At 38.2% G+C, this 27,950-nt stretch overlaps 2 protein-coding genes across 3 annotated transcripts; both read right to left on the minus strand.

Moving 5' to 3' along the window:
- On the minus strand, window positions 1-27,418 carry LOC113545717 (putative C-type lectin domain family 20 member A). 2 transcript variants are annotated; one of them, XM_053230688.1, is made up of 8 exons: window positions 24,125-27,418; window positions 16,906-16,977; window positions 11,364-11,418; window positions 3,209-3,274; window positions 1,609-1,974; window positions 876-1,208; window positions 710-798; window positions 1-512 (listed from the first exon to the last, which is right to left on the minus strand). In XM_053230688.1, the coding sequence occupies exons 4-8, from the start codon at window positions 3,243-3,245 to the stop codon at window positions 372-374; spliced, it is 966 nt and encodes a 321-aa protein (XP_053086663.1). In that variant the 5' UTR covers window positions 3,246-3,274; window positions 11,364-11,418; window positions 16,906-16,977; window positions 24,125-27,418; the 3' UTR covers window positions 1-371. The 2 variants fall into 2 exon arrangements, with proteins under 2 accessions (XP_053086663.1, XP_053086662.1); XM_053230687.1 differs by lacking the exon at window positions 11,364-11,418.
- Window positions 20,726-22,904, minus strand: LOC113545716 (alpha-2 adrenergic receptor-like). The gene has a single exon (XM_026945188.3). It carries the CDS (start codon window positions 22,487-22,489, stop codon window positions 21,155-21,157), a length of 1,335 nt encoding a protein of 444 aa, XP_026800989.1. The 5' UTR covers window positions 22,490-22,904; the 3' UTR covers window positions 20,726-21,154.
- Window positions 27,419-27,950: the final 532 nt, after the last annotated feature.

Here is a 27,950-nt window from a genome sequence, read left to right on the forward strand (position 1 = left end):
TAAAGAGGAGGAATTGTTTTATTTTTTTCCCATGACTGTATATTGTAAGAGTACAGTACAATGTAATCATGAGTATGCACATGAGCAACTACATGAACATGAACTTATTATGACAAGAAGAATAATAACATAAAATTTTACTTCCTTTGCTCAGTTTTCTTGAAGTGCTATTTTATGATCTATTGACATCTGTAAAGCATGTGGACTGTAGACTTAATAATTAAAAATGCCTGCTTAATGCTTAGCAAAATCAAATAATTCAAGCTGATGTTGATGATTTTCATTCTTGTTTTACGTACAGTCCAAAAAGCACTAAAAAATAAGGTCTGTTCAATTTCAAGCTAAAGAAAAGAATGCTTACATTAACTGATTTAGAGATCACATTTTTCCCTGGTCTTAATTCCTGCATAATTATTATCTTTTGTCTTGTGAAAGACCATGCCATCTGGTTGCTCTCTCCATTTCACTGTGGTGTTCTTTGCTATCCCAAGCTCCTTTAGTTTTTGCTTGATCTGAAAAACAAATTGTAGCATTTATCACTAAATACTACAGAATATGGACACTAAAGTCTTATGAGATTTGTATGCTACTGTACATTATAATTATAATGACAACAAAGACCATGTGCCACAACTTTCATGATATAGACTAAAGTGCTTAATGTTGTAAGAGCGGATTGGTATAATAAATTCTGGAGGATTTGTCACACCTTCTGTAAGATTGCTGCCTTTACTGCAGGATCATTCACATCCTGATTCGATTGAACTTTCATTCTCATGATTTGTTTTTTTCGAAAATCTGAAGGAACATACACAAAATTAAACTTGCATTCTAAAAGCCATTGAAAGTAGTGAAAAAACAGGACTTCAACTCACCTGAGAGACAGAAGAAAGGCATTATCTCAGAGCATTTTGCAGAGTCAACCTGGCCATTAATAAAATTACCACAATTATCAGTCTGCCCCGCATCCCACGGTTTTCCTGACACCCAATCAACGGTAGAGAAGTTGCTCCGGTCGGACCATTTCCAGAGGTCTCTGAACAGACCAACCCAAGAATTAGAAGAGACTGTTTTCTTTATAATTGAATTTTCCTCCACATCTCGCACACTGGCCAGGTCTGTGTGATGCTGTCTGCAGTAACTCTGAGCATCGTGATATGCCATGGAAGTAGAAATAGGAACGTATCTGCTGGACCCTGTGTTCCTGACTGTCAGAATTGAAAAACACATGATTAACTACTGATTCAAAAATAATAATAATAAAAAATAAAACAGGTTGCTTGATTAAAAACATTCACATTTCATTGACATTTATTAATTTGTCAGACATTGTACATGTTAATCCCTGTACATGTGGATTCTTTAAATCACTTTTCACAAATCCTTCACGCATCAAGGAAAACTTCAGTTCCTATCTGGATTTTATTAAACCAACAGTATTTTATCTATTGTGTTTTTGTCTATTGGTTAGCTCCAATTGTTTTTAAGATGTGCTGTTTAACATCTCTGGCACTTTATATTTTAAGTTCACTGAGAACATTAAAACAGGATTTTTTCAGACAACCTTCATTTCCTGCTAAATGGCAAAGTGAATATGTTGTTCCTCACCATCAAAGCACAAAAAGGGATATGAAATTGAACAAGGTACATCAAACCAACACCACTGGTTTAAAGCAGCACATGCTTCTGTTCCATAGTTAGGCTGGTCGGAACACCAATCTGTCAAATTTCCTAGTGGCTGATTTTCCAGGGACCAACGCCAGCTATTAACATCATTGTACAGGCCAATCCAAGCACTGGAAGTGAATTGGTGCTTCTGTGCCTCATTTTGAAGCTTGATCATGTCGTCCTTGCCTTCAACAGTGGCCAGGTCAGTGTAGTTTGCTCGGCAGTACGTCTGAGCATCACTCCAAGTTTTCCCCTGTTGGACTAGGTAGTACTTATAAGGTACAGACAGGACGAGGAGGAAGACTTCTGTAGATGATATATTACAAGGAGAAGTTTTTACAACACTAGGTCTGCTAGAAAGGACATCTGTCACCTTCCTTATTTAATCTTTGCTTCTCAGTGTAAGATGTTTTTCATTTTTTTTTTACTAAGGAAAAACAAATATTAAACACAATTTCATTTTACTATTGTATATGAAACAACAACCTGAAATTATGCAAATACTTTTCCATAATTTTTGTAGCACTGGGCCATTTATCAATCATTTTATCAATGTTTTTGCCAAAAATCTTTGCCAGATTTACAAAAGTTTCAAAAATGCTGATTTTCTTAATACTAGCATGTGTATATTGATAAATACCAATCACCCGTAAAGTGCTGAGAATTTGTGCTTAGTGATGCCCACAAACTCCATAAAAAGTAAAGCTTCCAGAGAGCTGTAAAGACATGAAACGATGGGGAGATGGTGAAAGAAAAGGAAGCTTGCAGAAGCATAAGTGGAGGATATTTTTTTTCTCAAGTCTATGCCAATAAATATGTTTAGCAGCATAATAGCACCTAAAAGGGGTAACATATGGAGACAAATTACAGAAGAGGTCATTTACGTGTGAATTAACTGAGGTGAAAAGAAACTGATTTGACATGAAAACAGAGGGGAAAGATTCCCCAGTGATCATGGACACCTGGTGATACAGGGAAACACATGATACAGGGAAAATTATTTTTAAATTAAGTGTCTCAGCGACTGAGGACAAAAGTCTCTCAAGATGATGTGCTGGATTTCACTTGTTGCACAGCATTAAAAGATGATTTGGCAAAAGGAACTGATTTATAAGGCAGTTTTCATCCTCCAAAAAAAACGGCTCTATAGCCGTTCCCTCATAAGCATGGCGTGCGCTAAATCTTCTGTCAGCCGAGTCAATTACTTACAGCTTTGCACAGACCAGCCTGTCTTCCTTTTATCTGATGGCTTTTTTGACTTAGTTGAATGACTTGTCTTATTTGTTTAAAACAGGGGTCTTCAATCTTATCCACAAAGCACCCGTGTAGCTGCAGACTTTCATCACAGCCAAACTGGAGGCACACTTGGTAGTTGATTGGAAACTAAGATGAACTATTTAAACAAACCTGCTCGGTTGGAATGAAAGCCTGCAGCCACACCTACTCTTTGCGGATAGGATTGAGGAACATCTAAACAGTTTTGTCCATCTAACAAAAAGGTACGAGTTGGCTATTCACAATAGTTACATCTTTTCCTCACCTGTGAGAGACAGAAGATGGAACATGCTTTTCCCCATCACTGATGTGGTACTGAGGCGATAAGGCACTAGAGAATAAACATTTTGAGATGATCTGTGAGAAATCAAGTGATAATTCTCTCAGCAGTCCTACTTGAAACAATGTGATCGGGAAGTAAGACTGGTAACTGCAACTGCATAACATTTTCTTAAAGGGAAGTCACTCATTTTGACTTCATCCTGAGTGCTGTACCACAAAGCAAGCACAAAACCTAGGGTTTCAGTAAGGTAGCTTAACCCAACATTCACAAGCCGGCTTAATAAGTATCACAACATGGCTTAACAACTTGTTAACCCTTTAACTATCACTCATTAAAATAGGTGATGAAAAAAAAAAAAAAAAATTTAACCATAAACACCTATTAATAGTAATAATAACTAAATAACAATGTCTAACAGATTTTTTCATAACTTGACCCTTATTTGCTATTCACAAATTGCTATATTTCTTAACATTTTTCGTGAAAGACAATCATTTTAATCTCTCCTTAAAACCTTAAAACACTTTATTGCTTTTTTACATTCCATCAACATGTCAGGCATTGTTTATCATTTTATACGTTTAAACTATTTTGATTGTATGAACAAAACATTCATTCCAGGTATCACTGAGATCATTTTGATTACATATTTCATATCGAACATATCAATAACTGTGATTTGGAACAAACATCTGTATACATGTATAGATACTCCATTGTATGGCATTTCTGCTTTATAATCAGCCACAGTTTGGTACATCGCCATTTTATTTTAAGTATATGCTGACACATAATGTAAGAGGATAATATTGTGTTTTAGTAATATAATCTAATTTCGTTGTATTTGTTTGCTTTTTTCACTCAAACATCTTCCTACAATACTAACTACTATGCTAACATCTGCCCTGCCTCATGGTCATTTCTACCCTTTACCGACAATATCAACCGCACGGTTGAGCATGTTTTTATAAAATTCTGGCACAAAGGATTTAAAACATTTTTGATTCCGGCTTTATGCCCTAATCTTTGGGGAGTGATTTGTGGTGCTGCCCCTGCCGTCAGCTGCTACACACAGTTGTGTCGAAATAACATACTCTTTATTCAAACTGATTAAGGGGGATTGGAGCCACACACCAATCAGGATGCTGGGCAGATTTTCTTTTTCTTCTCATAGGTTTTTTTCACTGTCAAAGTCAGCTCTACTGCATGGTTGAGAAGTCAGTTAAAGGCTTAAGTTGAGCTAGGCTTTCCTCATCAGGTCTTGTACATGTTCACCTTATAGGGCAGATCTCAAACTTTGGAGAAGCGGGAGATGGATTGGGTTCATTTTCATTTCAATTCACATGGCACTTGAAGTAAAGGTAAATGCAAGTGAAATAATTAGCAGTAAATTGTTATTGCTAATTTCAGCTGCAATGCCAGTGCCATTGTAAAGACATCACAGTCGCATGCGTGCATTCAGAGAAAACGAGCGTGTTACGATTGCGTGGGCTGTCTCATACCACAGCTCGAGCAACGAGGGCCTTCGTCCTTTAAGCGAGAATGCAATGTCTTTAGTTACCAAACATCACTTAAATAGGTTTAACATACAACAGACAAAGACATATTTTATAATTTACTAGGATAAATTGGTTGCAGCACCTTTGCTCTTTTTCCATTAAAGATAACAATTTTCTGTATTGGTCAAATGAATATCCTGACAAATAAAATAATCCAAATGAAAAAAGGAAAAGTATAAAATATATTCACTTACTGTAGAGTAACACTAGAGAAAAATGTCTTTTTAAAAAGGACCTCTGAATCGACAGAGCTTCTCTTCCAGTCTTTGACAAGTTTAGCTGGTGTTTTATAAGAGAGACGTCTCTCATGCAAAACATCTCCTATTCTTCCCCATGTGACAGTGAAGGGTTGATCCTAGTAGCTTTCCTCTGATTGGCCAACACTAATTTAAATGTCCATCTGAATTATTAAGTAGCTGAGCTGGTAAGTGAAATTTTCCTGGATGAGAAAATGTCCTAATGGCTCTTTTCTTTTTTCTTTTTGCATTTCATGCAGAACTTGCCCAAATCTAATCTTATGTAGTCAGATATTAATGTTCATAACCAGCTTCATAAAGGAAATTTTTTTTTCAACTTCTGCAGTTTCATTTATGAAGGATAAGGAGTTAATAAGATCTTTAGATGAATTCAATATTTTTGACAGTGGGTCTAAATATAAAGTAGATAATGACATAGTAAATAATCAATTGAGGGAGAGGCTATGTCAACTCAGGAGAGGCAATCTGCCCAAATGTGAAGGGAAAACACATAAACATCATCAATTATGTTAAATCTTTTTAAATCTGCTTGAATGGGAATGTTATTTCTAAACTAACAGCTTTAATACTGTTATCTATTCTGCATATGGACTATTATGACTATTATGTAATCCTTTAGGATGTGGCAAAAAAATGCTTACTGCTGAGGGAGAATGAGATGAGCACTGAGGTAGGAGTCAGTGTGCGTTCTCTAATAAATAGCATTATCTTCATCTAATCCTATCAGGACAATGAGTTCACATAAGGAGTCAAATGAGAGTTCTATAGCAGGCATAAAGAAGGCATTGGGTTTAGGTTTACTCAAGTGAAAGAAAAAGATGGCAAATCATGCCTTTTAATCTGAACATAATTCGCTCGCCCAGTGAGTAATTTGCTTTGCTTGAACACTTTGCATTGATGCTTTGCATTGACCCTTTATTGCACAGCACCATAATTTAGAACATGGCTGGTGCAAATGAGCTAAAAGTTTTTAACACACGTTAAATACAAGGATTTTTTTCCCTGCTATTTCTAAAACAAATCACAAATAAATTCAATGCTGAACACAGGCAAACCCAAAACAGGGGGAAGCTCCAATTTTTGGCCTCTGGTAAAAAGAGTTCAACAAAAAAGTCAATACTTGGTAGAACCACCTTTGGCTGCAATTACAGCTGCAAGTCTTCTGCATGTCTCTATCAGCCTTGCATGTATGGATCCTGATATTTAGCATAAATACTCCAATCACAGAAAACATTTAAGGTTACAATAAATCAGCTAAATTTATTTAAATTTATGTAGTCCCTTGTGGTTCTGTGTTGGTCTTATGTAGCACCTTGGTCCTGGAGAAATGTTGTTTCGTTTCACAATGTACTAACTGGCTGTATATGGTTGAAATGACAATAAACTCCACTTGACTTAAAGACAGTGACATTACAATAATAGTTGGAGATTACCTCCATTTGAGGTAAAGTCCCTATATTTCTGCTGCTTTGGAGTTTAAGATTATGCAGATTACAAAGAGCCAAACAAATCAAGATGTAAGGCAATACAGTAACTGCTTAATCAATCCACTAGTAGTATACAAGGTGGGGATCTTGCAAAGGTCATCGTACTTGCATACTTTACTCAAACCAACATAAAACAAAACAGAAAAAAAAAAATCATTTCTACTGATTACTTTTATTTCTGCTTTCCAAAATGAAATAGTTCTGCATGGTTAGAGAGTACCAGGTTTTGAGCCGATACTTTATTAAGGTATTATTCTAAAAACACTTGATTTTTTTTATGTTGCTGTTTATTTTACATGTAATATTTATAAATACTGAAAATACAGTGTCTGCGTTCAACATTCTAACCCATGTTGCCCTGTTACACAAGCCTTGTTTTATGATATGGTGGAGGGCAATAATGCATCAATGCAAAGCATTTAAGCAAAGCAACTTATTCATTGGGCTAGCCAATGATGTTCCTATTCAAATTCATGACTGGATCTCTTTCACCTTCACGTGAGTAAACCTGAACAAAAAGCCCGCAACAGAGCTCTCATTTGATCCCTTATGTGAACTCATAGCTCTGAGAGGATTAGATAAAGATACTGTTATTTATGAGAGAACACACACTGACTCCTACATCAATGCCCATCTCATCCTCCCTCAGCAGTATTTATTTCTTGCCACATCCTAAAGGAACAGGATCTAGTTTCTTCCCAATTTTGGAGGGTTACTGAAAAATGTTATTGGGAGGGTTGGAGTAAACTGGAGAACCCGGAGAACATGAAAAACATGCACACATGGGGAGAACATACACAGAAACTCCACACAGACAGTAACCCAAACCCAGGTTCAAGCTAGAGCTGTGAGGGGCTTGCACGATTATTTATTTGTTATTTGTTTACATACATACACATTCATTCTAACATAGACCTTTTCCATTGCTTCCTATGCTTTAATAAGGAAATATATTTCCTCTGCCATCTCTCTCTAATCAGTGTGTACTTGCCAAAGGTTTGTTTGGTGAAATGCCTTTAAATGCATTCTAAGTATTAGTTTGAAATTAAAAAAAAAAATAATATTAACATCAGAAAATACAATAAGCCTTCTTGGATAAACATTGAAAAATAATATCTCTGCAATAAAGTAATTTAAATGCAATTTATATGTTGTTATATAAAGGTTTATACAGATTAGCAAACAGTAACAATGCTGTTAAGTTAGCAGTATGATTCTTAGTAGATTCCTAGACTCTAAAATGATTGAAAAAGATTAAATGTCATTGTTGATATTCATGTGTTTGCCCTTTAGAGTTGAGTGAATTGCCTCTCCTGAGTTGACACTGGTCCTCCTGAACTTGATATTATTTACTTTGCTGCTTAATAAATGTAAATGGAACTATGTATAGTTAAATATAGTAACTATAGTAACATATTATAGGAGTAAAAAGTGTTGGCAACTCAACATTATTAGTCATTTTGACTACTAAATATCAGTTCAGTGAACATGTATGTATGTATGCTTCACACTGACTGCAAAGCAGGCTATACCTTATTGTATGGCTTTATAATAACATACAGCCTAACTGATAAACTACCATGATAGTTAAGATAATAAACATGTAAATTACTGAACCTTTAGAATTAAGGATAAAATATTCTGTAGAAACTATATGAGGAATAATCATTAATTAGCAGAAATACAGTGAGAATGGTAGAAGAATGCTCCCCCTTATACACATGCAAGTTTTGTTTTTGTTTGCAGGAGAGGTGGTGTCATTTCCATTGCAAATGTTTAGCCTATCAGAAAGTATTTGAGTCTAGAAAGTTCTCTCTCAAATTTAAAAACAGCTGGCCAGCTAGCAGATGCCTGCTCTTGATGCAGCTTAACTCATCAGTATGAAAATTATAAAATATCTACACTACAAAACGAATTAAATCAAATTCAATTAAATTCATATTTATTTGTACAGTGCATTTAACCATAAATATTGACAGAAATTAGCAGATGTAGATTTGGATTAATAATGACAGTGGAAAGGAAAAACTCCCTGAGACCCATTGCGAGGAACCAGATTCAAAAGGGAACCCACTCCTCTTCTGGGAGGGATTATAAAATCATTACAGTATACAGATGCAGAAGAGTAAAAGCAAACCGTATTAAATGTGCTGAATGGATGTTCAGTACGGGCATGTCGTGAACAAGAGTCCTGGCATAAAGACAGGAGAGATTTTATGATTACTGCAGCAGGTAGGTACAGGAGAAGGTACAAATCTACAATATCCTGATGAGATTATTCACTGAAACAAGGGAAAGTCTTGGGTGCAAATATTTAGCGTATCCATGTGGGACCATCCACTACAGCAGAAGGTGAGTTATAACTCACACCCGTTACACTTATGACTGTGTAACCAGCCAGTGATTCGACTAATCTCTCACAACAACAAGTCTGCCTTCAGGGCAGAAGTGCAGAAGCTTGCAGCAAAGTGCAGTGACTATAACGTGATCTTCTGCTTCTGCAAAAATGAAAACACAACTGTCCCTGACTTCACGCTGGGTAGTGAGCTGTAGTCTAAGTCCAGTTTATTGACTTTCCCAAGGCTGTAACCCTCATGAAGAGTGCACACCAATGCCTCACAGCGGCAGCAAAGATTACTGCAACCACCCCACATTTTTATCGGAAAAAACATTTCTATCTATAACTTCTATTTCTACTGTCCAAAATGACACACTTCTGCATGGTTAGAAAGTAACCAAGTTTGAGCCAACCCTGTATTATACTCCATTATTTATACGCCAAAAATTTACCAATATTATGTTATTTCAATTTTTTTTTTCTGTTTACTTTAAATATTAGATTTTATAAATGCTGAAAATAGATTTCATGAATATAACATGTTTTAAAAACATTTCACCCAACGTTGCCCTGTTACACCAGCCTTGCGCTAAGATGCAGTGATCCAAAGCATCAATGCAAAGCAAATACTCAATGGACTAGCAAATGATGTTCGGATTCAAATTCATGATTTGTCCTGTTTTTCTTTCACTTCAGGAAACCTGAACCCTGTACCTTCTTTATGCTTCCTACAGAGCTCTCATTTGACCCCTATGTGAACTCATTTCTCTGAGAGATAGAGATATCGGGTAAAGATATTGTCATTTAGGAGAGAATGTGTGCTGACTGCTACTTCAATGCTCATCTCATTCTCCCTCATCAGTAATTATTTCTTCAAATCCATCTAAAGTCCAATAACACACTAGCATTTTAACTACAGTATAACATCCATATATGGCTCCAATGACGCCATCTTTCTGATGTCATTTAGCTATTTTTCCCACATTTTCCCTGTTCAGGTTCAAATATCTCCCCTGGCTGGAGACCTTTGCATGTATGGATGAAATGAGTTTTAAAAATGTGCCTTTTTAAAATTTTCCTTTTTGTATTTCCCATTTTACTGTTAACAGTCGAAAATTAGAAATGGAAAATGGGAAAAGGCTGAGAATTCAGAATTTGAATGCTTTTTACATATAACAATCCACATTTGTTTTGTGGAAATAAAATGCAGAATTATTTCTTTCATTTTCTCTTTTTTTTTTTTTTATTTCAAAACAGATGATACACAGATTCATATAAATGCATTTAATTTCCATTTTCCAGTATCTATTTCTTGTTAATATGCTTTCATTTTCTTGGTCATCATTTAATGGTTATCAGAAGTCTTCTTTTATCAGAAGTCTTTAAGTAATCCAGTCACATCTTCCTCATTTGGAGCTTAATATCTCCAGATTCCACCTTTTTATTTGCTTCTTCATAACCTCCTCATAACCTCACCTATAGACACATGGAAGAATGACTAGTAACTTATTAGAAACCTATTGGTAGAAGGCCTGGGGAGAAAATGAAGGTGTCAAAGGCCACATTCTGCGGGATATGAGACCCAGCCGCTGACTGTACATATGGGTAGACGGCATAACAGGGAAGCCAAAAGTAGAAAGTCTCTAAGGCCCTCTTGTGGCTGGCTGTAGTACAATTTTTAACCCTGCCCATTCCCATGCTAGTGAATGGGAGACATTTCAGAGTTTACATCTTTACAAATTCTGTTCATTTTTACAAGTCCAGTTGATCTTGATGTCTCCCTCAATATGTTTATTCACTAAAGGTGTTTTATATGAGTTAATTAAAAGGGCCTAGTTGATGAGGTGATTGACAGTTTGGGGGTAGTCTCATGAACGCGCACGCACTTTCCAACATGCACCTAAACCTCTTACTGAGATTATAGCCCAGTTTACTTCATTTGACATCTTTCAAACTTCATACCAATGATTTAGAGTGGCTTGTTCTGCTGTAACCCTTGGGGATTTCTTTGCATTTTTAATGCCTAAACTGTCTCATTAACTAGCTTGCTAGCTGCTAGGTAACATTAACTGAAATATCTTGAAGGGAAGATGAAAAATTAGCTTGCTATTTAGATACTCATAATATAGTCATAATATTATTCATTTTGGAAATTAAAAGCCACATCATATTGAAATATGTGAACATCCTGTTCTTTTAGGTAGCTAGGTTAGCCAGTCACTCCTTTTGAAATGTACTCCACATTAGAAAGAACGGAGTATAAAAGAGCACATGTCTTCACTATCCAGAAGGCTAACTTAACTGCAGGTGTCAGAGCAAGATAAAACTCATGAATTTTTTTTTCCTCAAAAAAATATGTTGTGTTGGGTGTAAATATTAATTGCTGTTTAACTGGAATATTTACAGTTGGTACATTACATTAGCTACTTATTCGTACATTACTTTGATTAATATGATGAATGATGAAGCCAATGTCAAGTAGATACCAAATGGTACCTCAGTCAGTGTAGAAATTCCAGGCTTTATGGAAGAGTGCTGGAAGCAGGTATCTCTGAAAGAGTATTGAGAAGAAAGACATTATTGAAAAAAAAAAAAAAAAGTCTTGTATGAAATCTTGCTTGGATCTCGAAATCTTATAAAAGGCATGTCTTATAAAAAAACATGTGGTAAACATTTCCCTGGTTCTCTGAAACAACAATGCACATCAGCCTGATAACACCATCCCTACAGTGAAGCATGGTGGTGGTAGCATCACATTGTGGCGATGCTTTTCACTAGCCGGGACTGGGAAACCGGTCAGGGTTGAGGATCATATGGAGGATCATATGGAGGATCAAATACAGGGCAATCCTAAAACAAAACCTGTTCCAGTTTTGAAATTCAGCTGCCCTTGGATTCAAATATTATTCAAATATTCAAACATCTCGGCTTTTGCATGTACTGCTTTTAAAATAATACAATTGTTTTCAAAATTTGTATAAACAAAGCTTGTCCCTTCCTTCAAAACTACTCCCCCAATCTACTCAAATTAAAATGATACTGAAAAAACAACCGAAAGCTTCAAATACACTTCATTTGAGGTACAAAAGTTTGAGTTGTTTGGAAGATTGCAGGCCACAAGACATATGAGGAAGCTCTGTGCATTGTCATAGACGGTCACCTGTGATCAGTGACAATTCTACAGTTGAGTAATTGTCTCCATATTCTGTTGTATTTCTTTCTTTCTTTCTTTTTTTTTTTTTTTTTTTAGCAAAGTGATATGTGTATGCAAATCTCCTTTTTCTTTGCTGGTACAGCGGTACAGCGGTACAGCAAGCTGTTATTTGTATGTTATTTGTAAAGCTCATTTGTATTTGCTGGTAGAGCGAAGTACTATGTGTATGTAAAGCTCTGTTGCATTTATGGCAAAGTGCTACATATGCAAAACTCCTATTTCTTTGCCTGGTACAGCAGTACAGCAAAGTGCTATTTGTTTGCAAAGATCCTTTATCTTTGCAGGTAAAGATACATGTACTATTTATGTCTAACCTGGTAATGTTTGGAAATGTGCATGCAAGGGGTGTAACACACTGTTGTTATCTGCATCTGTTTAGTGCGATATATACACTCTCTGTCCACTTTAATAGGAACACCTGTACATTCATACAGTATATGAAATCAGCCAATCATATACCAGCAGCGCAATGCATAAAATCATGCAGATACAGGTCAAAAGCTTTAGTTAATGCTCATATCAAACATCAGAATGGGGAAAAAGTGTGATCTCTGTGCTTTTAACTATGGCATCGTTGTTGATGGGCTAGTTTGAGTCTTTCAGAAACTGCCGATCTACTGGGAATTTCACACACAACAGTCTCTAGAGTTTACACAGAATGGTGTGAAAAACAAAAAACATCCTGTGTGAGGAGGGTCTGCAGGCTGAAACACCTTGTAGATGAGAGAGATCAGAGGAGAATGGCCAGACTGGTCTGAGCTGACAGGAAGCTGATAGTAATTCAAATAAGCACTCTTTACAACCGTGGTAAGCAGAAAAGCATCTCAGAATGTACAACACATCAAACCTTGAGGTGGATAGGCTACAACAACAGAAGACTACATCAGGTTCCTCTCCTGTCAGCCAAGAACAAGAATCTGAGGCTATCAAACTGCATAAACTGTGCACATTAGGGCATATTCAGAGTTGCACACTTTGGTATTCTGAGCTCAGTCATGACTATAGACTTAACTGCTACTCAGACACTTAACGCAGAATTAAAAGCACAATAAAATAGATGACATCCCATGCACTCATTATGATTTCATGACTATGGAATCATGAACTAAAATAATCAAATAGTCAAAAGTCAATAATCAAAATAGAGTGCCCAGAAAATCGACATGCAGCTGCATAACCCAACTTTGAATACCTACTACAAGAGCACAGCATTAACTGATCAGCAGCAGCATTATTCACAGCTACGCAGCGTCAGCAGTCCACGGATTATGTGTGGATTTGTCCGGATGAGATATTGGCATGCAGTTGTTACAAATGTAGCTCAGTCTAAAGTCAAAATTTTGAAGATCCTGGTCTATTTTTTTTTGCTGTTTCAGGAATAGATCAGACACATATCTTATATGCGTGATTTCCCTGATAGAAAAAAAACAGCAGGACTAGAGTAATATATGCAGACTGCAAGCAAACAACCAGCAAGAAAAGTCTGCTTGGACCAGCAATTGCCTGTCCAAGCTCTTGCTGGCTGTTTCGACATTTTGAAGAATGAGTGGAGGAAGGTGTTTGGTCTGTTGGGTAACTCAGCAAGGAGTGAACGATTGAGGGTGTGTAATTAAACACTTTGCAGCACATCTTGCACCATTTAACTCTTTGCCTGCTTACAAAGCAAAGTGGTGCAGTGTCTAATGTAGGACTAAGTCCTTCAGGTGGCACATGGAAGAAACAAGTCATGGATTGATGTGTGCAGTGCAGTGTGAGCAGATGAGCTTTAATAAGGCCAAGTAGAGAGCCACAAACACACACTCAACGTAATAACATGAAGCTTCCAGACACAGGCAGTAAACTTGACTGAGGCTGCAGCTTTTGCTCTTTCTAAATAAGAGGGAATATCTGACAGGAGAATTGAACGACTGGTTACTGCATACACTTTCATTTAAGACAAGGGCAAGAGCAAGACACAGTCAGACACTTACTGGAAAAAGTCCTATCACATAATTAGCTTGCTCTGATGTTCTTGATTTTCATGTCCACCCTGGTGTTTAACTCATCTAAAAACAATAGTTTGGCAAAAATTCAAATTTACAATATTTTCCACTTATACCAAATGTATATTAAGACATTTCTGATGTCTGTTGCTTCATAGTTTTGCACTGGAAGCTCATCTAGTCATGGAAGACTAACTCAAAATCTTGTGTGTTTCTTCAGTTTTTCAATAATGTCACACAAACTTCCCAATGTGGTGAACCCTACATTTACACAAGCAAGCAACAATACAAACTCTTGTGGGTGTGTAGGGACTGCTTGAATGGGAACTATTTCCAGGTAAGAACTAAATTTGTGACTGGGGAACTGAGGAAAACTAGTAGTTTTCTTGGCACACATTGAGCCCCTTAACACCACTCAAGTATCATTTGAATGTCACAGCCTAACCGAGTATTGTTGCTGACGATGTGTATCCCTTTATGGCCACGAATTACCCATCTTATAAAGCATGATAATGCATCACTTCACTAAGCACAAGTCATCTCAAACTGGCTCCATGAACATGACAATGAGTTCAGTGTACTTCAGTGGCCTTCTCAAGTCACCAGACCTAAATCCATCTGGTAAGTCTACATTACTGCTTTAAAAATAACATAACATTATTCGAAATGAACAAATAATGTGTTTGAAACAGATACGAATAGGATATATGCATATGTATAGGAGGCATGCTATTATTTTATTTTTGCCAGAAATGTTCATAGGGCATCAGGTTATGACTAGGATCCCATAGGACACTTTTACTTTCATGTGAACGGTCAGATATGAAGGTTGTGGGACAAACAAAGATCATGTTCATGTTAATATGATGAAGTGCTATGCATTTACAGCATTCATTCATCCTTAGTTTGAATTAGCTACTAATTTGTTTATATTTTATGAAATATAACTAAATTTGATGGGTAAAAGCAAAAGAAAGAAAGAAAGAAAGCCTTAAATGTGAATACAGACGGAGATATGGATATTTAGAGCACTACAGACACAGATAGTGTCATTGTGCTACATACTGTTTGCATACATACTATATTGTATATGTAAGTAACACCATACAAATTCTGTAAGCAGAGTTACTGTAATTATACAGTATATAATTTACAATATAGGGTAAGTGTGAGTTTCTGGCACATTTCCAAAATGATAAACAAAACTTTTTGTTTTTTCCCCCCTAAAGGATTCACAATGGCCTGGAAACAGAAAGCTCTGATTAAAGGTTTAAATGTGGCTGAGAAATGGGGCAGTGGTACAGAGATACATTTCTCCTCCCACACACTTCAGAGAAGAATGCCTACTGGGGCATTACGCTCCTGTCACACGGATCTTTGTGGATTTTTATGGCAACAGAAACACGTTAATGACTATGGATCACACATTACTCAATTCATAACTTGCTTATGGCAAACCGCTAAGACAAATCGAACACACCAACCTAGTACAAACAACACACACTTTCCTTTTTCTAGGAGACGGCAAAAAAAAAAAAAAAAAAAAAAAAAAAAAAAAAAAAAAAAAAAATGGACTTGAAGGTGCTACAGGCTGCAGTTGTTGTTGTTGTTTTGCCTTTATTCTGCCTTTAGACATGTTTATTATTTCAGTCTATTTCAAGTGAACAAGAGACTTCTAGAGACCAAATTTAATAAGTGATTTCAGGCTCAGATTTTAATTTCTTTACTTTCTGCATTTTTAAATGCTGATTAAATGAAATCCTCATTGGTTTTCAAGTGTCTTCATTAACCAGCGTACATTACAAGATAGTGTGTAGAATTAAGTCAAACAATTCAAAAATTGATCAGCCCTTTTGCAGACTTCTCAGTTTTCTATTACAACTGTCAACTACCTCAAATATCTGCAGACTAGAGCCAACTAATACACATTCAGCCTATTTGTGACTGTTGACTATAATTAGGAGAAAAGCAGGGGTTAACCTGGTGGAGAGTGGAGGGTAGCAGAGCTCCCCACCCCTGGTTTATATGAATGGCAAGTGGAGTTGAGCTCTGATATGGCTGTATAATTTACGGTGATAATTATATACCTGAGTTCCACACTGCTTTACAGAAAAATTCTTTCATTTCATGGTAGTCAGGACAATCATTAAGTATTTATCATTGTTCATTTTGCTAGGTTAAAAGATTTAGTCAGTCTATTTGCCAGAAAAGAACCAAAAGTTATCTAAATATCATTTTGATGCCAGAACTGACAAACAAGGCAAACAGAAAATGTAATATCTGGCCACTCAATTTTAATGAGCTCCATTTAGCCTCCTTATTTCACTCCATTTAGCCATTTAGTTCACCTTATTTCACATTTGAGCAGTTCTAAATATTTATTTGGCAATTTCTAGTCACACAGATAATTAAAACTAATTAAAATATTGTACTCCATTTAATTACGAAATCCATATTACACACATTGTAAACACATGCCTCAGCTGATAGAGACAAACGTTCCTCATAATGACTTTGTCAACATTCTTGTTCAGGAAAAGCCATTTGAGGAAGCTAAAGTGTCTAGGTGTTTTAACTGCCTTTGCACACTTGAATCGTATGAATGTAAAATGTAAAATAAATGTAATTCATCTGCTGTGTTGGTGGTATTTCCGGGATGTGTGTTCCTGCCTGTGTTGGTACGTGCTAAGTTGCTAAGCGACCAATATTAACTCAAATATGTCTGCTGTAACGCTTGTAGCTATAATTTGATATATAATAAAAATACTATCATAATTATACACACACACACAGACACATGCACACACACACACAGATCAGCCATAACATTAAAACCACCTACCTAATATTGTGTAGATCCCCCTTGTGTCGCCAAAACAGCTCTGACCCGTCAAGGCATGAACTCCACAAGTTTCTGGAAAAAGAAAGAAGCAGGACTAATTTACCTCCTAAAATCCAATCGAACCCCTGAGTAAAAGTAATATAACCCAGACTTTACTGAGCCTGAAAAGCTGCCTGGGTTTATTTTTTAAATTTTATTTAGCAAAATTAATAGGAATTTTTATATGCATTTTTTAGTATTTCCCACTGACCACGTGGGGTTTATACACATCAGCTGCTTAATGTGATGAGTGGTCATGTTTGTCCCATTGGAGGGAAATTAAGATCTATTTATAAAACAGCACACTTGTAGACTAATTCTAAATAATACATGAAAATTATCAGTGCTATCTCCAGCAGTTGATACTAATTTAATACTTAATGAAACATTGTGAACTGAGTTTCTTCCTGTAGAGTTTAATATAATATAACTCATTATCAGGCTAATCAAGCCCCTTAGCAGCATGGGTATATGTATATTAGAGATAAACTCTGCAGGATGCTAGATCTTCAGAACTGTTCTTCATTGTACATATAATCATTTCCCTCCACAACCAATTAATAAATATGAGTCATACACATCATCAGTAACCGCTTTATCCTAGTCAGGGTCACAGTGGATCCGGAGCCTATCCTGGGAAAGCTGAGCACCCGCTGGGAGAAGTTACCTCCAGATGGGACACTAGTCCATCACAGGGCACCATGCACAAACACACATTCACACATTCATTCAGACCTAGAGGCAATTTAGCATAGACATTTTTGGGAGGTGGGAGGAAACCAGAGGACCGAGAGGAAATGGACAAATGGACAATGGGAGAATATTCATAATTTCTGCAGATCTAGCATCATATTTCCAACACACTTATTCACATGCCATTATGGGGCTTGAACAGCTGGATAAGTCTAAACTAACCTCTACTAGCAAATACTAACTAGTGTACTACTAACTAGTACTAGTTAGTAGAAAACTACTACTAACTCTATTCTACTATGAACAGTGTTTAATCAATTATTATATTAGTAACAGTTTAATCAAATTGCCATAATAACTGGAGGTAACGATGCTAATTTAGTGTATTATAGTGGATTGTACTGCATTGTACACATGGCCACTCATTGCATCAAATATCTGCTGTGTGTGAATCCCTAAATGATTGATGGGAAAGTATAAAAATTTGACATATGAATCCCTATTAATTACTACAGACATGGGCTTGAACAGTATGATAAATGATCCTTTTCTTTCTTTTGCTTACACACCTTATGAAGAACATTGTTTTGTATTTAACTCTCCTCCATTTTTGAATGACATGGTCACTGTATCACGGACCTATCAGTCAATCACTTCAATCAAGCCTTGCTAATACATTATTTCTTCCACTTGTTACAATGGTCTTTTCTCCTTTTTTGCTCTTACAATCTTAGACTTTTTAGCCGCTGATATGTTGTGCACCACCGGCATGTGACAAACACCAACAACATCCCTTCTGTTTTGTAGAAATATGTTCTACTTCATTCCTATATAAACACATAGCCCTGAACACAATGCCAAATTTCAGGGATCTGCATTATGTGCTCTTCACTGCCAGTACTATTCAAACGTTACATGGAACCACTTTATTAACCACCATTCCTTGTACCATATGCCGATCAGCCATAACAGCTCTGACCCGTCGAGGCATGGACTCCACAAGACGTCTGAAGGTGTGCTGTGGTATCTGGCACCAAGATGTTAGCAGCAGACCGTTTAAGTTGCGAGATGTGGCCTCCATGGATCAGACTTTTTTGTCCAGCACGTCCCACAGATGCTCGATCAGATTGCGATCTGGGGAATTCGGAGGCCAAGTCAACACCTTCAGAATCAGAATCAGAATTGGCTTTATTCGCCAAGTGTGTGCGCAGACACACAAGGAATTTGTTGTGGTTTTTTTAAGGTGCTCTTGGTACATACATGCATACATACGTACATACGTACATACATATCTGACATATCTAACAGAAAACATTTACATAGTAAGACTTAACAATAAAAAATAATAATGTGTATGAATCCGGAACAGAAGATTTATGTACAGATTTGTGCATTATTTACTCTATATACAGCTGTTCACCTTGAACTCTTTGTTCTGTTCCTCAAACCATTCCTGAACAATTTTTGCAGTGTGGCAGGGAGCATTATCCTGCTGAAAGAGGCCACTGCCATTACGCAGTATCGTTGCCATGAAGGTGTGTATTTGGTCTTCGACAATGTTTAGGTAGGTGGTACGTGTCAAAGGAACATCCACATGAATGCCATGACCCAAGGTTTCCCAGCAGAACATTGCCCAGAGAACCACACTGCCTCCACTGGCTTGCCTTCTTCCCAAAGTGCGTCCTGGTGCCAGGTCTTCTCCAGGTAAGCGACGCACACGTACCCGGCCGTCCACATGATGTTCACGTGCCCATTGTAGGCTCTTTTGGCGGAGGACAGGGGTCAGCATGGGCACTCTGCTTGGTCTTAGTCGCTCATGCAATGCACCGTGTGTTCTGAAACCTTTCTATCATAGCCAGCATTAACTTTTTCAGCAATTTGTGCTATGCAATGAGTCTTAGGTGCCCATGACCTTGTTCACCCGTTGTTCTTCCTTGGTAGGTACTAACTACTGCATACCGGAAACACCCCACAAGACCTGCTGTTTTGGAGATGCTCTGACCCAGTCGTCTAGCCATCACAATTTGACTTTGTCTGACTGTTCACTTGCTGCCTAATATATCCCACCCCTTGTCAGGTGCCACTGTAATGAGATAATCAATGTCATTCACTTCACCTCTCAGTGGTTTTTATGTCATGGCTGATCGGTGTATATACAGTATAGCTCCAGGGTAAAAAAAGAAGCATGTCAAACCTTACTTTTTCACTAAATCATTCCTACAGATGCTATCATTTAGTAAGTACATTTTTTTTAACAGACCTGTTAATGGGATTGCTTTTATCCTTCAGTAGTTTATTCAAGCCTTATAGAAACTCTGTTTTCACTGATTAGCAGCTAGTATGTTTTTTCTTCAGACAACCTTGTTTTAAAATATAGTAGTCCTCAATATGCATTGCATCTACTATTAACTTGTATAATGTCATTATCTATGTCATATAAAATTATGCTACTTTACACGTCCATACCGGTATACTGTCATGGCCTTACTACAGAGTGGGTTATTTTTCAGACACTGGTTCAGGCCTGAACCAATTTCAACCACCACTTTGCATCTGCTTATGGATTGTAATACCACTTGAGGAATAATTAATCATCTGCAAAGCCTCACTGCCTCTAGCCTTAACCTTAGTGGATAACATTTACATACAGTATATCCTGATTCATTTTTGTGAAGGAAAATTAAAAAGGTGATCATTTGTACTGTATAAAATGGTTTCACCATAATTATCTCAGACCATGAAGGTCCTTCCAGTGACGTTTTACTTTAAAAACTTTGCTTGAAATATCTCTTTTATACAGTCAGGCGTATTGAGGTAATGAGTAACACATGACTAAGCAAATGTCAAACCATACATATACACAAACACACATACACACACAGAGCGTGTGTGTGTGTGTGTGTGTGTGTGTGTGTGTATGTGTGTGTGTGTGTGTGAGTGTGTGTGTGAGTGTGTGTGAGTGTGTGTGAGTGAGAGAGAGAGAGAGAGAGAGAGAGAGAGGAGCTTCATTCTAAGCCATGCTGTGCTTTTTTTCTTTAAAAGCAACAATGGCAGCAGTAATAGGGTTTCTTTACAACACAGAGCCACTTAGAGGTTTACACAATTTTTATTTAATACAGCATCTTCAGAGCTTGCATAAAAAATAAATACATCTTTAAATTTACAACTAGCAGTGCAGACAGACTCTCTTGTGTTTGCTGCTGCTTTGCTGCTTCTTTGCCAGAAGACCACAGCTCACCTCTAATTCTTTCTCCAGCAACCAGAGTAGAGAGAATCAAATCTTATTAAACATCTTTATGGTTCATTTCCTAACTGGCAGAGGAACCTCTGACTCGCTTCTCACTCATATATTCCAGCTATCCTTATCTAATGTAATATCTCTCAATTATCAGAGAACGAGAAAAGATTACAGTATGTCCAGACTCCGGAAAATGTCCATGAAAGTTTTTCATTGATGGTTGCCATTTCTGTGGAATAATTTCTCTCGAGCTTGTAGTGATCTGCAGTGTGCAGAGCTCTAGAAGGATTTCTTCCAGGGTGAGCAGAGGATCTTGTGGAAAGCTCTTCTGAAGTCCTGGTTGAAGATGGTGTAGATGACAGGGTTAAGCGAGCTGTTACAGTAACCGATCCAGAAGAAGAACTTGAAGAGGAGGTCAGGAATGTGGCACGCCTGGCGGCACACACCATACAAGCTGTAGCTGAAGAAGAAAGGGAACCAGCAGAGCACAAAGACACCCATCACCACTGCCAGCACGAAGGTGAATCGCTTTTCACGCACCTGGGATGCCCTCTTCCTCCTTACGCTGCTGCCACCACTGTTCTTCCTTCGTCCGCTTGACATCCTCCGAGATGAGAACAAATCCCGTGTCTTGCTGCTGGCACGGGATGCCCTCCTGCTGGTCTCTGATGCCAGTGACGCCAATGACGACCCACGTTTTGAGCCCTCACCCTGGCTTCTGCTTGGCGGCGTATCTTTTTCCTTCCAGCTTTTGGCCTCCAAAGTCGAGGTGGGTTCTGGCTCTGCCTGGACTGAGGGTCGTGGCTCGGCACTTATGCCGGTTGTCCCTGGACAATGCCCGTTCTCTCTCTCTCCGTTCATCCTCACCACTGTTGTGGCGACGCTGACGCCGTTCTCGGTGTCCAGGCTTGGCTTTTTCTCCGAAGCGGTCCTTGTTCTTGTCTTGGCCACTCTGTAAATGCGCACATAGACAAGGATCATGATGATGCACGGCACAAAGAAGGATGCAGAACTGGAGGCTAAAATGTACCACGTGTCGTCATTGAGCTGGCACTGCGGGAGCTGCCCTGTGCCCTCCGCCAACCCATCGTCCATCACGGAGAGAAGCGGCGGCGAGGATATGAGGGCGGAGATGAGCCACACGGCAAGTATGGCAGCCTTGATGCGGCGAGGTGTGCGCTTCAGGTTGTACTGGACGGCACTCGTGACTGACCAATAGCGGTCCAGGCTGATGGCACACAGGTGCCCGATGGAGGCGGTGCAGAAGAGCACGTCTAGCGCCAGGTATGCACCGCACCACGCACGCCCAAAGTGCCAGTATCCCATCAGCTCGTTGGCGAGCGAGAAAGGCATGACGAGCGCCGCCACCAGGATGTCCGCCGCAGCCAGAGACACCAGGAACAGATTCTGCGGCGCACGAAGCGCACGGCTCGTTAACACCGCGAGCATCACCAGCGCATTTCCCACCACCGTGAACACGATGAGGAAGGCGACGAGCGCCGCAAGTCCCGCCGCTGCCGTCCGCGAGTAGCGCGTTCCCGACTCCCACGAGGAGTTTGCAGACGAGGACGAGTAGGAGACCGCGGGCGCGTCCATGCCACCCGGCGCGTCCATGTCACTGCGCGCAGATTTTTATTATTCCTTTATCCTCTTTATGTCCACACAAGACATAGTAAAGTGCATCAGTCCGCAGCGTTTAATATCCGTGCGCAATGGTTCATCTTTAAAACAGCGCATCATGGTTAAAAACGCAAACACTGATCACAACAACAGAAAGTTTAAAATGTGCAAAATCCCATCTCAAGAAAATCAGAACTGCATCATAAAGAAACTGGAGTCTTGTTACATGGAGCCTTCTTGTGGAAATCGCTCCTGTTCTCTCCTCAGCTCTCTGTTCCATCTCCAAAGCGCCTCTGAGCGCAAATCCAGGGTTGCCAGATTGGACGGATCAACCGCGCAACAAGGCTGACACCCATCACACTTCCAGATTGATTTTCACGGGTTAAACCCCTTCCGAGTTCACTACAAACCAACTCAAGCTGTAACTAAATTATATCACAACTATATAATATTTACCACTTCAACACACTTTACTCTTAATCCCATGAAACTTTTTAATTTTTAATTTCAACTACATTTTAGTTGAACTGTGTGGGGAAAAAGTGTTTCTAAGGGTGAAAAACGTTTGAGGTGGTTTGTCATTATTTTAAATTAAAATTTCTATTTCTTCCCCCAGCCGATGTGCTCGCTGGCATCAGTTTGATCCCATTTGCAAAGAGGAACAAAATAATTTTTAGAAAAGCTTAAATTCTCCCTTCAACTTCTTTTAATATGTAACATTGCAGCTGATTTTTCATTGTTTAAATGGATATGGAATAAATCTTGGCCTGCAACCTATCAGCCCAAATTGTTCCAATCATGTTCTTATGCACCTTCCATGGAAAGCAGGACAGATTGATTGCTCTATTCTTTAAAAAAAAAAAAAAAAGGTTGGAATGAGAAAGACAGGAAAAGTACTGTAGGACTCAGTACTTTTGAATGATTCCCCAACATTCATACTGCTAAACTGGGAGATTTATCTATTAATAAGGATGGAATTGTTGGCAATTATAATTTAGGATGTTCATACAGACAGAAAGAAAGAAATACAGACCATTTGGAACGTTTGCATAATTTGGATATGAGCTGGCAACCCTGCTGTTCAGATAACCACAATTAACTGGCTGTAGAAGTGATAGCAGGAGTTTGACTGAGTGGGGAAAAAAATGTACTCTGCACTGGATGTGCCTCATTGTTATGTTAAATATCCATCTGATGAACTTTTTAGAATATGAATAGAGGATAGACCACTCTCTGTGTCTATGAAGCTGTGGATAAGTGGATCCTTTTGATCCTGGGCTTTTAGTTTCTGCAATAAAAGGTTTATTAATTGTTCACAGTTTGTTTGGAGTGGATCAGTGCACACTTCTGTTTATTTAAACTTCATACACATTTCAGACAGTGGCCTAGCCTATAAAAAAACAACAAGAGAGTATTCTTTTTTAATAACCTGAAATAAGTGTGTGTTTGTGTGCATGGACTGCACTCAACACTTGTATATGACCCTATCACATTCCCAGACCTGTACTGAGGACACTGACCAGTTAAAGAGTCAGTCAATGAAGTCAATGAAGAGGGTGAAAAATATGACCTGTGTGTGTGTGTGTTTTAAACTGCGCAAAGTAGACATGACAAGGAGAGAGCACTGACCTTTTGGGAATTTAAATAACACCCTTTAGTCCTCCACAGCGTCACACCGAACACCTCAGAATGTTAATATGTTTGCTGATGTCTTGCAGAAATCACAGCATTAACTTTCAGGTGTTGATGTGGAAATAGAAAAAGGTAATTAGGAAAACAAAAACCAAAGCCTTCAAACCAAGAAAGCAAACAAGCAGGCAGAAGTGCCTGTGGGACACCTATTGAGTCATTGCTACATAATATTGTTACAGAAGTTTTCACAAAACACAGGCAAGGCCAAAGCTGTATTTACAGAGTCTTTCTACAATGATACATAATTTTTGTTTTGCCTCCAGGACACAAGCAGGCAAAGGTGGCAGAGGCAAGTTTATACCCTGAACCATAACAGGCTGGTCAGGATAAGAACAAATAGAATAACAGACATAACAAGGGTAAGAAAAATAAGACAACTAGTGAGGAACTAAGAAACATGGTGACATAGTGTGTAACCCTCCTTGTGAAACTATATGATAAACAACTCAGTTCGCTTAACAGGTGAAAGATTCAATATAATGTAATTCAGTTATGTATACCATTACCATTTTTGCCTCCTCAACTGAGACTGACAGGGACAGAGGGCATGCCTCTTTAGTGACACTGAGGGCATAGCCATTCAACTGAGGCTGATAGGGTCCGAGTCCACACCTTTACAGTGGGACTGACAGGGACAGACCATGCCTCCCTCACTGGGACTGGCAAGGACAGAGCATATGCCTCCTTAACTGGAACTAACAGACACAGAGGCCATGCCCCTTTTACTGGGACTGACAGGGAGAGAGGCCATGCGTCCCTCACTAGGACTGACAGGGACAGAGGCCACGCCCCCTTTCCCCAAAAGGACAGTCGCAGAAACCATGCCTTCTTAACTAAGACTGACAGGGACAGAGGCCACGCTTGCTTGTAAGTGTACAAACAGCCTATCAAATATAAAATGTAGAAATTTACAAATAACTACTCAAGGGATTGTTTACCTACATGTTCTTGTAACAACGCCTAGATTTTAGATTTGTTAACAAAAAAAATTAATCAATTGCTTTTAAGCTGTATGAATGTATGGCTTCATGATGGACTGTGATGGACTGGTGTCCCATTCGGAGTGTGTTCCCATCTCACACCCATCAGCACTGTGACCCTGACCAGGATAAAGAGGTTATTGATGATGAATGAATGATAGATTATGAGTGCTGCGGAAGACATGTCAGGAAGAATGCTGGGGAAAATATTACAACTTAGAAAGCACAAAAGCTGCTCAGAGGACACAAAGGAGGTTAGAAGCAGATAAAGGCCAAAGGGTGGGAATGCATGTTCTTGGAGAATATTGATCTCACTATTAATATCTTAACAATTTGATCAGAAACTAGTCTACTTTGAAAGTAGAGATTTTTCTTTTGAAATGTAATGAATAGAAAGTGACAGCAAGTTTACCATATATATAGTAAACCATACAGCAAGTTAACTGCTGAATCCAGATTTAGATTAGTGAATCTTTACATGTAAAGACTCAATATGGATCTAGCAACCTAGGAAAACAAGGAACATGGCTTGGAAATGCTGTGGTCTAACACACACACACACACGACTTTGCAATAGTCAAGACATAGACAAACAGGATCCATCAGCAGACTAACATTCGTGACTCGCGTAACTAAATAACTTTACGATTAGTTTGACTGTAGCTCCTGATAATATGATTTTTGGTTAATAACTGAATAATAAGCCAAGACCTTAAAATGTTAACAAGACATAAAAAGTATGATATGCAATACATTGTGACCTTAATATTATAAGGCTCTATCCGCTGCTGCTTTTTCATCCAGAGAGGACCTCATAGTACTAAAGATCATGAAATGAGCTGGAGCAGAAATGTGAAGATGGGAAGTAGACAGGAGAATTCTGGGAAAACCTGAGATTGAACAGTCACTGGAGAGCTGACACAGTTATAGCTGATGGTGTAAAATAAAGTAGCAGATTGTAAGCTTTGTAATTTCAGGTGGATCTGAATTGGGTTTTGATGAATCCATTTCATTCCCGATTTATACCACAGTGCAGTTGAATTCTTGATTCTTATTAGTCAGACGGTGCTGATTAATTTTCTGTAACAGGAGTTCTGATAGTAGTTCCAGCGATGATTCAAATCACAGGCTAATATTAAAGTGCTTTTTCTAATAAGTTGTCATTTCTGTAGTAACAACTTATTCACTTGTATGGCAGACGCTTCAAATAATCTAAGCCTACAGATTAAAAAAGTGCTGCTTTTTAACAGAGTGTATAATCATGGATATGGTAAAGCTTTCTGTAAGGAGATGTTTATTTAACATTTATGGAAAGTGTTTCCAGTATGAGTCCTTTGTAACAGTCAGTAAGTTTTCAGCCAGTGGAAAGTCTTCAGGATTTTGCACCTCCTTGTTTTCCGGGTAACATTTTCATTGCATTTCACTGCATTTTTTGTGTTATTAACTTCAAGCATGAGGAAAAAATAGAGGGGCTGGTGAGGGAACCAGCTGCCATAACGTAAGTGATAACAGGAGCTCACTTGTCTCATGGACTGTCCACAAAATTAAGTGTAATTATAAATGGTTAAAAGTATGATGTGTCATTCTTTAATACATTATTTAATGCATTATTTTTAATAAGAGGAATAAAACACTTGGGGACTTGCTGTTATAGGAAAATATCATTGGGGTGGTAATGGAACAAAATACATCACATGGACACTGATTAATTTTCTATAACAGTATGCCGAATCATGTTTTACGCCTTAAACAGGCAGGGATTGTCCATTTGGTTAGTTGGCTGTCTTTTAGGTTTGACCAACAAGTACACATTTTGCTGAGGAAAAAATAATGTCAATCCAGATGCAGTTCACTATAATAATGAATTAGTTGATCAGATTTAATGAACAAAAGGATAAACTGTTTCATAATCAGACCAAGGCCTTGACAGTATGAGTGGAATGAACACACACACGCACACACACAAACTATTAAATCTCATGAACAGGGTTTATTTCTTGCAATTTAGTACTCAGCATTGAGTATCACCCTAATAGAAGACCATTATTATTATCATAATTACTCAGCACTGTAGTGATAGTAATTATCTGTAATGATGTTTTTCTAAGCCAAAGAGAAAACTGGAACGCTTTTAGAGATGCTCAGCCTTCTCACCCCCTTGTAAGTCAGTCACCCGTAACACTACTCAAGATGTCAGTGAATAAAGCTTTGTTTTAAGCTAAGGTGCAACTGTCTCATCACAGCCTGTTAAGAAAGACATGAAGAAGCAGCATATATGAGTCTATGTACTGTACGTTATGGACATCTTTGGGTCCACTGGGTGATTTATTGTGGTAAACGTAATCCTAATGCATTTTACTTCTGCTTAAATGATTTATATTACGCTTTATGTAATATATTTCTGTATATTCAACACACACACACACATGTTGTCCTGCATAAGATTTTTCTAATATTGTCTAATATTGCTCCCTATGTGAGACAATAGATCAGAATGATGGCTGCTGGCGCCAGTGTTACTGATGTCCTCCTTTTTGTGGGGAAAAACCCACATAAATTAGCGGTCGATTGCAGTTGCATCACTGATTAACCTTCACTGATAACAATGAAGGCTTATAATGGCTCCTATAAAATTTCACAGATGCAGTGGTTCTAGAAGAACATATTTCTGGCTGTCTAATGATTAATAGACAATGTAATAGAAGTCACCATACCTCAGGTGCAGGTTCTATTATGGAGCTTCTCTCAAGTGTGGTTTTTAAGTGCTTCTTATTATTGCTGGA

The sequence above is a fragment of the Pangasianodon hypophthalmus genome, chromosome 28 (assembly GCF_027358585.1).
Source record: "Pangasianodon hypophthalmus isolate fPanHyp1 chromosome 28, fPanHyp1.pri, whole genome shotgun sequence".
Classification (NCBI taxonomy): domain Eukaryota; kingdom Metazoa; phylum Chordata; class Actinopteri; order Siluriformes; family Pangasiidae; genus Pangasianodon; species Pangasianodon hypophthalmus.

What these genes read in the sequence shown, in the direction of transcription:
- LOC113545717 (XM_053230687.1), bottom strand. Translation starts at nt 3,245, where the DNA reads ATGGGGAAAAGCATGTTCCATCTTCTGTCTCTCACAG. An exon ending in TCCCTTTTTGTGCTTTGATG is followed by an intron (nt 1,209 to 1,608) that starts GTGAGGAACAAC and finishes CAATTCTGACAG; the next exon opens with TCAGGAACACAGGGTCCAGC. An exon ending in GCCTTTCTTCTGTCTCTCAG is followed by an intron (nt 799 to 875) that starts GTGAGTTGAAGT and finishes ATGTTCCTTCAG; the next exon opens with ATTTTCGAAAAAAACAAATC.
- LOC113545716 (XM_026945188.3), bottom strand. Translation starts at nt 22,489, where the DNA reads ATGGACGCGCCGGGTGGCATGGACGCGCCCGCGGTCTCCTACTCGTCC.